This window comes from Elgaria multicarinata, chromosome 6 (genome assembly GCF_023053635.1).
Source record: "Elgaria multicarinata webbii isolate HBS135686 ecotype San Diego chromosome 6, rElgMul1.1.pri, whole genome shotgun sequence".
NCBI classification, from domain to species: Eukaryota; Metazoa; Chordata; class Lepidosauria; order Squamata; family Anguidae; genus Elgaria; species Elgaria multicarinata.
The window spans coordinates 27,407,710-27,423,275 of record NC_086176.1 but is presented as its reverse complement, the minus strand read 5'-3'; the positions used below and the strand labels follow the sequence as shown (position 1 = coordinate 27,423,275).

Sequence of the window (15,566 nt, the reverse complement as noted above, 5' to 3'; positions counted from 1 at the left end):
ATACATGACCTTTCAAACTTCCTCTACCTTTCTCACAATCAGAACACTATGCATTTCTGAATGGCACTCAATATAAACACAGCGGCTACAGTGCTGTATTCATTAGCATGTGCCTCTGCAGCAATGATTGTATTTTGAAAAAAATACTGGTACAATAGTGCATCAGGGATCTAGTGTAGATCCTCCCATACTGTTGATCCTCCCATAGTGTAGATCTTTCACTTATGTCACCCACGTACCTCTTCATCCTTTAAAGAAAATTTGCAAAAATCTTCATGTAGTTCTTTTTGTTTTGATTGAGGCATCACACTCCTTTTGAAAGTTAAGCACTCCCTTTTAAAATCAAATCACAAGTTAATTTGTTTTAGTCTGACATTTTATGCTTGAACAACAGCAAACACATTTTCCCTTTGCAAAACCAGTTAAACATGCAACAGTAGTGTTTACATTCAGTAGGAAAAGTGTGAGTTCTTGGCAGTTTTATAAAGCCTGGTAGATTATAGATAGCAGAGATTAACTGGATACCATTATGCTTAAATGCAGCAAGTTTTGGAGGGGGAAATAGTCCAAAACTATAATTCATTCAGGATTAGTATTCTTCAGGGAAATACCATTGGTAAATAGGCAATGAATCTGAGGATGTAATGAGGAAGTAAGCAAAAGCAAGTATTTCCACAAATATTTACCTCCAAAATTCCAAAGTTGGCATTCACATTCATTGTGAACCAATGTAAGTAATATTTGCACACTACAATGTAATACAGATGTTTTCATTAGAGTAGTCTAGAAAACTGTTTAAATGATTTGATTTGATTGATTTGATTTATTACATTTATATACCGCCCCATAGCCAAAGCTCTCTGCTGTGAAGGAGCTGCATACTAGGGCACAAAGTCTTTTCACTTCCACGAGCATGAGTGGTTTGTGGGGGGGGGGAAATCAAATTGTTTATTTAGAGAGTGATCCTATGCATGTCGAGGCAGAAAAAGTCCTACAACTCCCAGCATTCCCCAGGCAATGTGGCTGGCTGGAGAATGCTGAGAGTTGTAGGCCTTTTTTTCTGTCTAAACAGGCATAAGATTGCGCATTTAGTTCTGTTGTCCCAATTTGGGATTCTGTCTTCTTGCTCCCAAGCAATGCAGGATGATAAACCAGGTTAGTTTATGAATCCTGCTTAGTTTTGGAGCAGGAAGCCTGAATCACCAGTTCAGATGCTACTTCTCACTCTTGCAAAAGGAGCCAAGAGGAATTCTGGGAAATCCTGGCCTACTGTTCTATTCAAATATACACTTAAGACTAATTTGACTTAAAGGAGCTCCAGTTTGGCAGGGTTATATATGCAGGTTGCTTACCTGTAACTGTAGTTCTTCGAGTGGTCATCTATGCATTCACACATATGGTCTCTGCGCAGGCGCAAAGCCCATATGTGTGATGCATAGAGACCACGAAGAAGAACCTATATATGCAATCAAAAATGTGCACAAAAATAATTCATGGCCGGATATTAAAATACTAATCATAAATATCACATACTGCACACCATCTGGCCATATGGTACCTGAAAATGTCCTCTTCTGTGATATTGTCACCTTCAGAATTTAAAAGGGGATCCTGCATGTGGAAAATGTTTAGTCGGCTCAAGAGCGTACGCAGAGTAGGTAGCCATTTAGCATATTGTATCAAATTGTCCGTAAAAATGAGTTCATCTTCAATATATAAACCTTTTAAGAAATGAAAATCAAATTACAATACAATAAGTAATAAATATTTAGCTTTGCAAATCACTTTGTACACTGGAAAGTGCCATAGGAATCTATGGGGTTGGATTCAGACTATTGATTTTAATGGGACTAAAGCAGGGATGGGCAACTTGTGGTCCTCCAAATGCTTTGTCCTACAACTCCCATCAGCCCTAGCTTACATGGTGAATGGTGGTGGATGGGAGTTGTAGTCCAAAACATTTGGAAGGCTGCAAGTTGCTTATCCCCAAACCAAAGCGTGAGTAACTTCAGCTGCAGTCCTATGCACACTTACCTGGGAGTAAGCACCATTCAGCTTAATGGGGTTTACTTTTGAGTAGTAGGAAGTAATAGGTTTGTGCAGTGAGGCCTAATCTACACCTACAGCCCTTTCACAATGGAGGAGGTATAATTGCGAGGTTTCCCGCTCCTACGAGTGTCGCTGACGGGGCACATGCAAGGGAAGTTTCCTGAAAGTAAAGGAGAGCCGTTGGGAGAGAACATGTGCTTTGTGACAACTTTTCCGAATGTGTATCGGGAGAAGTGGGCGAGACTGGACATATGGGTACAGGGCTTTAAAAAAAACAAACTCCTGAGAGGTGCACACCAACCCAGACACTCAGCAATGCAGGGGGGATATATACGGTGTCGAAAATGCGCTCCTGTGCATTGATACGTTTGTGTAAAAAAAAAGAAGCACTTGGTGATGAAACACACTGATGCCCATGCACATGCCCCTGACCGTGGATTGGCTGTTCACTGTGTCAGGAGCTTGTGCTGTACAGTAAAAGCTTCACAAAGGGAGTGGGAAGACACCGGCCATGTACTTTGGGATTGTAGTTGGAGAACCAGAAAAGCTGCTGCAAATCCAGCCAGCGATATCCCTGAGTAACTGAATGGTCGACCCGAGATCACCGCGAGAGTAGGTGAATGTCATGTGGCCCAGTAGGGACAACTTCAATATAATCCCTGAATAAATGGCTGGTGTAGACAAGGCCTTAGTCTCTTGATCTAGCCCTATGTATTCATATGGTGGGTTTTTTTTTTAATCTTTTGGATAAATTCTAGGGGTGTAAGCACATGTATTCTCTGGGTTCCTAGATTAGGGGTAGGCAATGTAGTGCCAGACACTTTTCTTGGCACCCACCAAGGGTCCCTACCACTCTCACTTTTTTTTTAAAGTTGACAGGGAGCGAGGGAATAGAGAGCAAGCTAACAGGAAGAGCAAACAGGTGTTTGACAGGGGGAGTTCGGCAGGGGAGGTCAAGGGGGAGGCCTCTAAGAAAAAAAAGAGGTGGGAAAAACAAAGAAAAACATAAAGAGAAAAACCCCCCCACAAAACCACCACCAAAAAAACAAAAAACAAAAAACAAAAAACCCCACAACAACCAAAAGATCTTACTTTCCCTTAAGACATACTCATATAGTTGTGTACCTTCAGAGAGGACAGGACAAAGCAAAGGCAATTCCAATATAATCAAAAAGGAAAAAACCAAAGCAGAAATCGACAATATGGATGGAAAGGAGTCCCTAGAGGTGGTGACCTGCAAAGGGTGTGCAATGTTCGTGTTTCTGCCTGAGCTCAACATGGCATATACCTGCAACAAGTGCAAGCTGGTGGCACTTTTGGAAGAAAACGTGAGAGGACTTGAGCGGCGAGTGTCCACCCTCCAAGGAATAAGAGAAGTCGAGGAGCTCTTAGACCGAACGGTGGAACTGCAACAGCAACAAGAAGCACATGAGATTGAAGAGCAACAGCCAGCTGAAGCAGAAGTGGAGTATGCTGAGGGGAGGAAAGCCAATGAAGAGGAAACTCCCTGGAAAAGAGTGACAGTTAGGAGCAGAAGAACTAGAAGGCGTTCTGCACCGGTGGAACCATTAGAGTTAAGCAACCGCTTTCAGCTTCTGGAGAATGAGACTGAAGGACAGTTTGCAGAGGAAGAAGTACAGGAGACACCATGCAACAATGAACAAGAGGCAGAAGGTAGGTCAACCAAGAAGAAGAGAAGAGTAGTCGTTGTGGGAGACTCCCTGCTGCGTGGGATTGAAACCCAAGTATGTCGTGAAGACCCATGGACTCGCCAGGTGTGCTGTCTCCCTTGAGCACAGATTAGAGATGTGACTGAAGGGTTACCGAAGCTCATAAAGCCCACGGACACATACCCCTTTCTTCTCATCCATGTGGGAACAAATGATGTCGCCAAGCAGAGCTACGAAAAAATCTTTTCAGACTTTGAAACTCTGGGAAGGAAACTGAAGAACTTTGGGGCCCAGGTAGTTTTCTCATCCATCCTCCCGGTTCTTGGAAGAGGATTAGAAAGGGAAAGAAAAATACTCTGGATGAATGACTGGCTTCGAAGGTGGTGCCGTCGTGAGAGTTTTGGATTCTGGGACCACGGGCTATGCTACTTGGAACATGGACTGCTGGCAAGGGATGGGTTGCACCTCACAAGGGTTGGAAAGAATGAGTTCGGCCACAGCATGAAGAACTTTATCAGGAGGGCTTTAAACTGAATCTTATGGGGGCGGGAGACGTAAATTTTGAGGCAACAATGGATGAAGGCCAATGCACCACAGTACAGAGAACAGCTCCAATAGTGTCCCAAAATAGTGTCTGCAACAAGGTAGGAACAAAGCCAGACTATAAAACACATGGTCTTCGATGTCTATATACTAATGCCCAGAGCATGGGAAACAAACAGAATGAACTTGAACTCTTATTACATGAAGGCAAATACGACTTGATAGGTATAACTGAAACTTGGTGGGATGACTCCCATGACTGGAATATAGCAATTGAAGGATATAACTTGTTCAAAAAGAACAGAAGAAATAGAAAGAGAGGTGGAGTTGCACTATATGTTAAAAATACTTATGTCTGCACAGAAATACAGGCGGATGAGACTGGGAGCCCCGTCGAGAGCGTCTGGATTAAAATAAATGGGGCAATGAATAAAAAGAATATGATAATCGGAGTCTACTACCGACCACCCAATCAAGGAGAAGACGAGGACAAAACCTTTGAGAAACAAATTGCCAGTGTTTCAAGGAAGTGTGATGTAGTAGTGATGGGGGACTTCAATTACCCTGATATCTGTTGGGAGACCATTACTGCCAAAAGCGGCCCTTCCAAGTAATTCCTGACATGTATGGGTGATAACTTTCTCCTACAGAAAGTGGAGGAAGGAACTAGAGGATCGGCAATCCTTGACTTGTTATTGACCAATAGAGATGACTTAGTGGATAAAGTGGCAGTTACGTGAACTCTGGGGGAAAGTGACCACGTCATACTTGAATTCTTGATTATGAAGGAGACAAAAGTCGAGCGTAGCCATACATGTACTCTGGATTTTAGGAAAGCTGATTTTAATAAACTCAGAACTGTAATAAGTAAGGTCCCGTGGCAAGTGAGCCTAATGAGAAAAGGAGTGCAGGATGGGTGGGAGTATTTAAAAAAGGAAATTTTAAAGGCACAGTTACAAACAATTCCAACCAGGAGAAAAGATAGAAGACAACAGAGGAAACCAATGTGGCTCCACAAAAAGCTTAGAGATGACCTGAAAACAAAAAGGGATACATATAGGAAGTGGAAGGAAGGCCAGGCTACAAAAGAAGAGTACAGACATGTGGCTCAGAAGTCCCAAAATGGCGTCAGGAAGGCTAAAGCTCAGAATGAGCTGAGATTAGCAAAGGATGCTAAAAGCAATAAAAAGGCTTTCTTCAGATACATGAGTAGTAAAAGACAGAGGAAAGAAATGGTGGTTCAACTGCTTAATGAGGATGGCAAATTGATAACAGATGACAAAGAAAAAGCTGAAGTGCTCAATTCCTACTTTGCCTCGGTCTTCTCCCAAAAGCGGGTCTATGACCCCCCTGGAAAAAGTGAAGCAGAAGTTGAGGGGACAGGATTGCAGTTTGAGATTGATAAACAAATGGTCAAAGAACACCTAATTTCCTTGAATGAGTTTAAATCTCCAGGGCCCGATGAACTGCATCCTACAGTAATGAAGGAGCTAGCAGAAGAACTCTCAGAACCTTTGTCTATTATCTTTGCAAAATCATGGATGATGGGTGAGGTGCCGGACGACTGGAGGAGGGCTAACGTTGTCCCTATCTTCAAAAGGGCAAAAAGGAGGAACCTGGGAACTACAGACCAGTCAGTCTGACATCCATCCCTGGGAAAATTCTGGAGCAGATTATAAAGAAGTCAATCTGTAAACACCTTGAAATCAATGCAGTGATTACTAGAAGCCAACATGGATTTGTCAGGAACAAATCTTGTCAGACTAATTTGATCTCATTTTTTGATAGGATAACCTCCCTTGTGGACTATGGGAATGCTGTGGACGTCATATATCTTGACTTCAGCAAAGCTTTTGACAAAGTACCACATGACATTCTGATTACCAAACTAGCTAAAAGTGGGCTAGATGGAACAACTATTAGGTGGATTCACAGTTGGCTACAGAATCGGACTCAAAGAGTACTTATCAATGGAACCTTCTCAAACTGGGGAGAGGCAACGAGTGGGGTGCCGCAGGGCTCAGTCCTGGGCCCAGTGCTCTTCAACATTTTTATTAATGATTTGGACGAGGAGGTGCAGGGAACGCTGATCAAATTTGCAGATGACACAAATTTGGGTGGGATAGCTAATACCCTGGAAGACAGAAACAAACTTCAAAGTGATCTTGATTTCCAATCAAGAGGCATATTCAGAACAGTGACTATTGCAGAAACACAAAGGCGGCGGCTGGGGCCGAGCTCTCCGACCCGGGTCGCTCTTACCCAGGCAGCAGGAATCTGGCGGGGAGGCGGCGGCGGCGGCTGGGGAATCTGGGCGCGTCCTTGCCGCCGCCTCACCGCCGGCCTCCTGCTGCCGGGGTAAGAGCGACCCGGGTCGGAGAGCTCGGTGGAGGCGGAGGCGGAAGCCGAGCTCTCCGACCCAGGTCGCTCTTACCCAGGCAGCAGGAGGCCGGCGGGGAGGCGGTGGTGGCGGCAAGAACGCGCCCGGATTCCCCAGCCACCGCCTCCTCCGTCTCTTCTGGCTGTAGTACACACTATCGTTTTAGGGTCGTACTTGGGGCGCATGCATGCGCCTTCAGTACGGCGTGTGGAAGGGCCCTTACACACTAAAAATAATCTTTAGGGATGTAAGAATGAAGTGTGCCTCCAATTTTAATTCAGGGTGCGGGGAGGGAGTCCATCTCAGTTATAAGAGTGTAGTGAAACATAGGACTGGACTCTTTAAATAATAAAAATATAATGTAAAATGCACGAACATTATAATGTAAATGTAAAAATACAATAGGCATGAAAACAGCCTTGGATTTAGACATTTGCCTTATTCTGGGCAAGCAATTTCCTGGCTTTTTAGCCACATATGGGCAAGCAACTTTTCCAGCATGTACAGGTTTTGTACATGTATTTATTTATTTATTATTACATATTTATATCGCCCATTGGCCGAAGCTCTCTGGGCAGTGCACAATTAAAAATGATGCCAGATTGCACTGCTTTGATTATTCCTTTAGATGTGAAGTACAAAAGGCTCGTTTACCTTCTTGCTGTTTAAGCACGACTGGAACATAATTAGACTGCAGTTGACTGGCATAAGAAATGTCTGCCTTGTTGGCATCCTTCATAAGCATATAGGCATCTTCTATATCCAACTGTGAACAAGGATTTGAACTTGGAACAACTTCAACATCTTCATTATGGATGTGGAAGAGAGTGCTTGAAATGGGTTTCCTGAATAGTGGAGAGTGAATTCTTTTAGTACATGAAAGAAAATCATATCCCATGATCAACTACTACAGCCTGTTATGCAAGGTGCTGTGACCCAAACTCTATTGAAATTGCAGTAGTAAGTTGCCATTTGTGCTGCTGAACTGATACTTGTCCCATGTTGCAGCACAGCAACTTCATGTTCATGACACCTGCTCCAGACTAGCAGAGACAGGGCTTAGGCAGCTGCCCTACCTACACCATATCCTAGCTTCCAAAAACTCTCTATCTAGGCCCTCGTCTATAAGACAGCGGGATAGCTCCTCATTAAATAAAAACCCGATTTTTCATTGATTTGAATGTAGGTAAAGAGCGTCACACTGTTAGATCAATGTTCTTTTCACCCAAGGACGAAATCCAAACACCCCTTAAGCACGACTCCACCACTCCAGCGTGGAGCAGTTCCATTGCAGCAGCAACAGTGATTTATTTCCTGAATTGTTATTTTTTTATAGTGAGTTATTAATGCGCACATGCGCATTGTCGCATTATCCCATATACGATGTTAAAAAGTAGAAGCCAATGAAGCTATAAAACTTATCTGCAGAGCTCCGCAGACTAATATAACACACAAAACAAGTGGGAGTTGGGGGGACAAAGCTACAGAGGGAAAGGAAGGAGGCTGCCTGCCTGTTTCCAGCTATGTTCCCATCATTGCTCCCCATAAGGAAATTCAAAGAAACAGCCTCCACGACCAGGAGTGGGGGGGGGGGAATGAGGCTACAGAGGGAAAGGAAGGAGGCAGCAGAACACGTCTCCTCATCTGGCTGCCCGTTTCCCTCTCTTTCTTTTTGTGAACTGCCCAGAGATCTTTGCATATTGGGCGGTACAGAAAGCAATAGAGAGAGAGAGAGAGAGAGAGAGAGAGAGAGAGAGAGGAATAAATTTGTTTTAAGAAGCTTTCTCTGCGGAGCTCCGCAGAGAGACTTCAAACTAAAATCGGCGCGAACGAAGGAGGCAGCAGATTGGTGCAAAATTGGGAAATGGGCCAATCACGTTATCCTACCCTCAAAGCTCCGCCCACATGTCAAAATCTGACATAACTCCCCCAAAGACACACAGTCATAACACGGCGCAAACTTAGACCCAATCTAAAAGTCGCAGTAAACTGCGAATGCAAATATGCGCATTATTGCAGTTAAAACCTAGGGCTGAGGCGAATGGACAGCTGCCAGCATCATGTAACCTAAAATGTGAATGTGCGCATTTAGGTTGGGGTAAAGAAGCCGTATAGACAAGCCCTAGAACAGGGGAATAAAATTTGTGACCCTCCAGAAGTTTGGGACTACCACTCCCATGACCCCTCATCATTGGCTATGCTGGCTAGGGTTGATGGGAGCTATAGGCCAAAACATCTAAAGGGCCACAAGTTGTCCACTCCTGATCTTGAACAATACAGGGAAGTAACCCTGCACTGAATGTTCCTAATAGTAAGGGATTAGCTACAGGGATTTTCTGGTAGGTAGCAACCAGAAGCATAGTCAGAGTAAGAAGGGCACTTTGTTTGATCCTTGAAAAACAAAAAAGAAAATTCAGAGCAGTCAAACCTGTATCATAAAATTGTTCCCATTCCGTTACGTTTCACAAGGGGCTAGCAAATATGGGTATTATGGAAAACTAGTGGGACCTTGTTACAGTAGTGTTCCTGCTCATGTCTCCAGACACCCTGGAATAGAAGCCATGTAGTGTGTGTGTGTGTGTGTGTGTGTGTGTGCGTGTGTGTGTGTGTGTGAGAGAGAGCTCCATTCCACTAGCATTTTATTGTATGCTCGCTACTGGGCACTCACGGAGTTTTCTCAGGTCCCTCACATGACGTCGTCTGCCTCCTGCACTCCTTCCACCCCTTCTGGCCTTCCTTGTGCAACAAAAAAACCCTAATTAAGTCCAATGTTTTTTTAAACTTGGAATCACTGCTCTCTCCTGCTGTGTGCAGGAGAAGCAGCGCCATTAGAACAGCGGACTCAATGGGCCTCGTGCTCGTTGGGTACTTCCTCTTTCAAAAAGAGGAAGTAACTGAGGAAGAAAAACACGGGCGGAGAAGCGAGGTAGGGAGTGTGTTAACCCCCGGTGTGATGGAGCTTTACGTTTCAGGAGTGGGAAACTGATAAAAGGATCTCTACCCACCCACCCCTGCCAAACGCCTTCCCCTACTGGTGGACTAAATAGTGCTAGAGGGCTTCTAGCCCCAAACCAAAGCATTTTATAGCTGGGGAGGGGGGACAAAGTTCTGGAGATGGGAAAGAAATCTCCTAACCGTAATCCTCCTTTCATCTGGCCCATTGGCCTGAGGTTCCACGGCCCTATCTTACATCCACAGACATTTCCACAGGTGTAATCTGCCTGTGGAGCAGCACGTTTGCAGTATCCAAACCCACTTCCAATGGCAAACAGTAAAATGTCTCTCTCATAAACCCTACAGCTCAGAATAGTACCATAGTACCTTTGGACCTAAACCAAATGTTCCTTTGCACTTTCTAATTTAAGGATCTGATCTGAAGACCATACCTTTTGATTATTAAGTTGCCCTCTTTACTGACTTTGCCTGTTTCTATTACTGTATGTCTGAAACTTAATTTACGTGGCTCTCTAAGTAAACTCTTGGCTTAATAACAGTAGTGTCAGCGGAAAGTCAATACAATCTGTAGAATTAACTAAATGCAGGAGACAAGAGGAACAAGGTCATCCTATGAAAAGCATTAATTGACTCCATGACATAGTGTATGTGAATGTCTAAAAATAACATCTCTCATATAAACTAAAATGTATCAACCTGGAGACATAAAAAGATTTTTAATTCATAACAAATGACAAAGTTGGATGACCTCTAATCCACCAGTCTAGAATATTATTTTAACATACTGATTAGGAATTCTTTTCCTATTCAGTCTTTTCCTATTTCTTTCATTCCTTAAAATATCTTATATTTCAATAAACAAGGTCACTCTGTGATTGGTTTCCCCCTCTTTCTTATTTAAGAGTAAGTAAACAGTTGCTAAAATGCTATGATGCCATATAATCAGGGCCAGCATCAAGGGCAGGCATGGCTGGTCCACATCCCAGCAGGGGCCCACTGATAGGAGTCCCCTGGAGCTGCTTCTCCTCTTCACCATTGCAAACTGCCTGTTCAACGGCCTGTCGCTCTAAGCTCCATCTGACGAGCGTTTTATTGCATGCTCGTTACTGGACACTCATGGAGTTTGCTCAGGTCCCTCACATGACGTTGTCTGCCTTCCACTCCTTCCGGCCTTCCTTGCGCGACAAAAACCCCCCACCTTAAGTCCGATGTATTTTTAAACTTGGAATTGCTGCTCTCTCCTGCTGTGTGCAGAAGCAGCGCCATTAGAACAGCGGACTCAATGAGCCTTGTGCTCCTTGGGTACTTCCTCTTCTGAAAAGATGAAGTAACTTGAGGAAGGGAAACACAGGCGGAGAAGTGAGGTAGGGAGCGTGTTAAAACCCGGTGTGATGGAGCTTTCTGGCCCAGACAACTGTGGTGGTGAGAAGGAGATGCCACTGCCCGTGTATTCACAGTCTCTCTGCCTTTCAAGCAAGGAAGTGGTAGCAGTGATGAGAAAGAGGGTGAGGAGCAATAGGAGCTGATAACAATGGTGGTGCGAAAATAAACTCACTGAGGCAGGGGCTTATTCAGGGTAACTTGTCCAAAACCTGGAGCTGACACTCCGCATAATATAAAATCATAGAGTGTCTACTGGTTTCAGTTTGTTTGCTTTGTACAAGATTGTGGGGCAAACCTATTAACTACATGTACAATGTCAATGATGGAACTCAGTTTATAACAGAGAGCTTTTCTACATGAGGCTTTTAACCCACCATTTTACCAAGGTTTCTGCTTCTGTATTCTTTGCAGATCAAAGAATACAGATCAACTCCTTTAAACATTTTTTCCTGGTTCCCCCCCCCACCCCACCCCGCCTTTCTATATACTCCATTACACAACCACTAGGTGGTGCTGTGGTATATCGGAATTGAGCAAATACATCAGGGTTTCATGCTGTCATTCAGAGAAATACCAGACCTTCTTTGTTAGGAAAAAACACCTGTAATAGTTGCAAAAAACAGGAGAGGAACTGCAGTAGGATGATGTTGTGTAAACCACCTGCAAACTACTGTGAGTGAGGAATCACAAGCGCACAATAAATGCCTCATGTAGAAAGGCTCAGAATGTTCCCATAGAATGAAGAACAGTAAAAGATGTTAGATTATAATCATACCGAAAGTATAGAAACGCCAGGAAGATAGCAGAACAAGGAATGTGATAAACAATGAAGAAGAGCTGTGTGGTTTATTTTCCTCGTCCTCCCTGCTTCCTTTTTTACCTTCCTCGTTGATCTGCCCTTTATGTGTAGAGAGGACTGATCTCTCATTATATTATCTTAAACATTTATGGCCAGTTAAAGATCTTCTCCCTAAATAGGGGGTATACATAATGGGGAACAAAACTGCATGTTTGCGCCCTGCCCATCAAATTTACGTATTTATTTATTTATTTATTACATTTATATACCGCTCCATAGCCAAAGTTCTCTGGGCGGTTTCCTTGGGCCCACCAAGCAGTGGCATCTACTACTAGTATAATGTATGCATTGAGCCCCTACATGCATAAAATTCAACACAGTTGGGATCAAATTGTATGGTAAATTCCTGGATTATATGTGGGATACTGATTCTATGCTTCTGGCTGATGTATTTGGACCGACATGTGTAGGCCCTACGCAAATGTAGTATCCACATGTGAACATGCCATGGGCCCAGAGGAAAGTCAGATGAGTGGGGTAGGGTCAAGCAACGCATTTATTCTGGCATAAGCTTTCATGGACTATAGCCCACTTCATCAGATGGATGGATCAAATCAATGCATCCGATGCATTAAGACTCTGTTGTTTTTATTGCAATAGACTAACATGGCTTTGTCTGGATAACATTAAGAGTAGCATTCTTTCACTGGCGTAATATAGCAGAACAGTTCCCAGACTTTAAAAAAGCTTAATTTAAAACAATAACAACAAACACATTTGTATAAGAAGGAGAGAGGATGCTGCTTGTCACTGATGTAACTTTCTCTATACAATGAGTGCCGGTGACACTTTTGTAAACATATTTCACGTAAAACCCACAATTTCAGTGGGTTTGCCACATGGGAGAGAAAAAAAATCACATTTCTGTGAGATAGGACTAAATTACAGAAAAAGATGATACCTACCCAATGAAATGTCCACCTTAAGAAAAAATGTCTAGTTCGCACGACAGCAAATAAATAACAATTGTGCATTTAACAGGGCTGGCCCTACTAGGGTGAAGCAACATGCTTCCAGTTACACCATGCGATAGGTGTGGGAAGTAGTAGGAAGCAGGAATGAAGTATGCAGCAAGACTTTTAAAAGCATCCTTCCCCAATCTGGTGGCCTTCAGCTGTTCTGAACTACAACTGCCATCATTCCTGACCACTGATTGTGCTGGCTGGAGCTGAGTTGAAGTCCAGATCAGCTGGAGGACACCAGGCTGCTTGTGGTGTTTCTCAAAACCTCCCGCCTTATAAGGAGACAATAAAGAGGTCTGCCACGTAATCTACAGAGCTTTATTCGGGTGATAAACATCTCTTCCCACCTACAGAGAGTCTAACCTCTAAGAACTTTCCTCGAGGCAAAACTATGTGAACTGAGTGAGACAATTGTCTTTTCAAGAAAAAGGGAAAGCCTTTCCCCAGAACGCTTTAACTTTAAGGAGGCTGGTTCTGAAGAAGCCTTTGGCGAAAAGCTAGCTGGGCCGACTTTCTTTCACTTTCTTTTAGCTCCACCCATTTGAGTCTGCGTCGGACTCTAGGATCAGCTAGCCCTGAAGTGCCTTCCCCCTCTGAAGAATACTGATTTCCCACAGACTGTGTGTTGTTAACGTTTGCAGCGATAAGGACTGGTGAAGGTTCATCCCCAGCTGGTGAAGAGCCTGTGAGAATCACTTCCCTCACTTCCCTTGTAGGCTGGTACATTACTGGTGCTGTCTCTTCTGCTTCAGAATCTGATGCTGATTGATCGCCCGAAACTCCTTCCCCCAGCCTAGGGTGACCATATGAAAAGGAGGACAGGGCTCCTGTAGCTTTAACAGTTGTGATGAAGAGGGAATTCCACCAGATGTCATTTGTATGCACATTGCACCTGGTGAATTCCCTCTTCATCACAACAGTTCACGCTGCAGGAGCCCTAGCCTCTTTTGTATCTGGTCACTCTAGCTATACTCCTGCAGCTTGAACTGTTGTGATAAAGAGGGAATTTCACCAGGTGCTGCATGCATACAAATGACACCGGCTGAAATTCTCTTTGGAATACAACTGTTAAAGATACAAGAGCCCTGTCCTCCTTTTCATATGGTTACCCTACCCCAGCTTAAGGGGAGCAGGCCTAGTCATGACACTGCTCTAGATGTTTTGGATTACAAGCCCCAGGGTTGCAGATGATTGCCTGGAGCATGATGGGAGATGAAGTCTAAAGCATCTGCAGGGCACCAAGTGGAGGAAGTCTATTTTAAAGCGTTGCCCACTGTGGAGAGCACCATTTGGGCTCTGCTTCAGGCAGCAAACACTTGTGCGTCAGCCCTAGCATTTAACATGTGGAAAATATTCTTTGGGGAAAGCAATTTGTTTTTCTTAAAGTGCAATCAGATATTTTCTATTCCTCCCAAACACAATGTATGTTTTTAAATATTCAACTAGCCTTTTTCAGAGTAGTCTTCCATTGGAAGTTCCAGGAAATGTAAGTTGCAACAAGGATTTTTTTCATTAAGTTCCTATATATTCTGTGATACTAGCAATACAAAATCTTTCTGTTTTCCAATTATGTATAGAGTGCTATTAAAGTGCAAAGTGCTCTATAACCTTGGATTCATTTTTCCTTGCAATACCTGATTTGATAAGTTATTACTATTATTTGCATTTTACAGGTTGGACATTGAGGCATGGCTACTGAACAATGATGTTTGAACATACATCTCACAAGCCAAGGCCCACCACTGTATTGATTCACTCCCCATACAGAGATGATGTTGATGATAATAATATTAATAATGACTCTATGTATAAGATCATGTATGTCATTTTAAACACACTAATTTCTTGGAGCATTTCTACATGAGGCTTTTTTCTTTTGCATACTCGTGATTATCACTTATGGATGAAAGTTTGTGGGTCCTTTACATGACATTGAGCATCATCAGACAAGTGTTTTATCGCACACTCCTTCCTGGTTTCCATGGCCAGCCCCACCATTAGGCAGAGCTGCTGGGGTTAGCAAAAGCAGCCTCCTGGCTGTTCCTTTTGGACTTCCTGGCTATTCCTCTTTCTTTGAGGACAGAGCTGTGGATATCATACAACGTATCCCACTAAACCAGCCTGTTGCTTCAGGTGTGGTAGAGCTCTTATCACATCACCAGTATTGAAGTAAAGTTCAACTGCCAGTTCAACTGGCCCCTGTTGGGTAGGAGGCACAACCTTATCCTTTGCCTCAGGTAGCAAAGTGTCCTGGGCCAGCCTGTTGGTTTCCATTTTATTTTTCCTACTAAGTAGATGAATGTTGGTCTGCAACTTTAGATGTCAGTAATACGTAATCAACCATAAGGGAACTTACTTTTTCAAGAAATCTTCTATGCAGAGACATTTTATTTTTCCTACTAAGTAGATGAATGTTGGTCTGCAACTTTAGATGTCAGTAATACGTAATCAACCATAAGGGAACTTACTTTTCCAAGAAATCTTCTATGTAGAGACATTTCTTCCAATAATCAAGCACAGAAATATTTAATGTAATTTGAGTAGAATCAGCTGAAACTATAACAGATAAAGAAAAAGAAAACAAAAATACTACAGAAGGAACAGTATGTAAACCATTTCTTCCACACCCCACCCCATACCTCCAGGAAGAAAAATCCTACTAAATGGAAATAGAAACTGTATCAAGGATGGTGAAAGGAATCCCCAGGCAGAGACACGAATGGCACATCTTCAAGAGACAGTTTAATGTTTACAGTGTTTGCAGA

At 43.3% G+C, this 15,566-nt stretch overlaps 1 protein-coding gene across 1 annotated transcript in view; it reads right to left on the bottom strand.

Annotated features, from left to right (window-relative positions):
- Positions 1-15,566, bottom strand: part of SHOC1 (shortage in chiasmata 1) — a 75,220-nt gene that overhangs the window by 48,309 nt on the left and 11,345 nt on the right. The window contains exons 3-6 of the mRNA XM_063128463.1: positions 15,270-15,357; positions 7,297-7,487; positions 1,559-1,721; positions 240-333 (exon numbers count right to left, since the gene is read on the bottom strand). Of these exons, the coding sequence (XP_062984533.1) occupies positions 240-333; positions 1,559-1,721; positions 7,297-7,487; positions 15,270-15,357 (536 nt within the window). The remainder of the gene's footprint in view (positions 1-239; positions 334-1,558; positions 1,722-7,296; positions 7,488-15,269; positions 15,358-15,566) is intronic.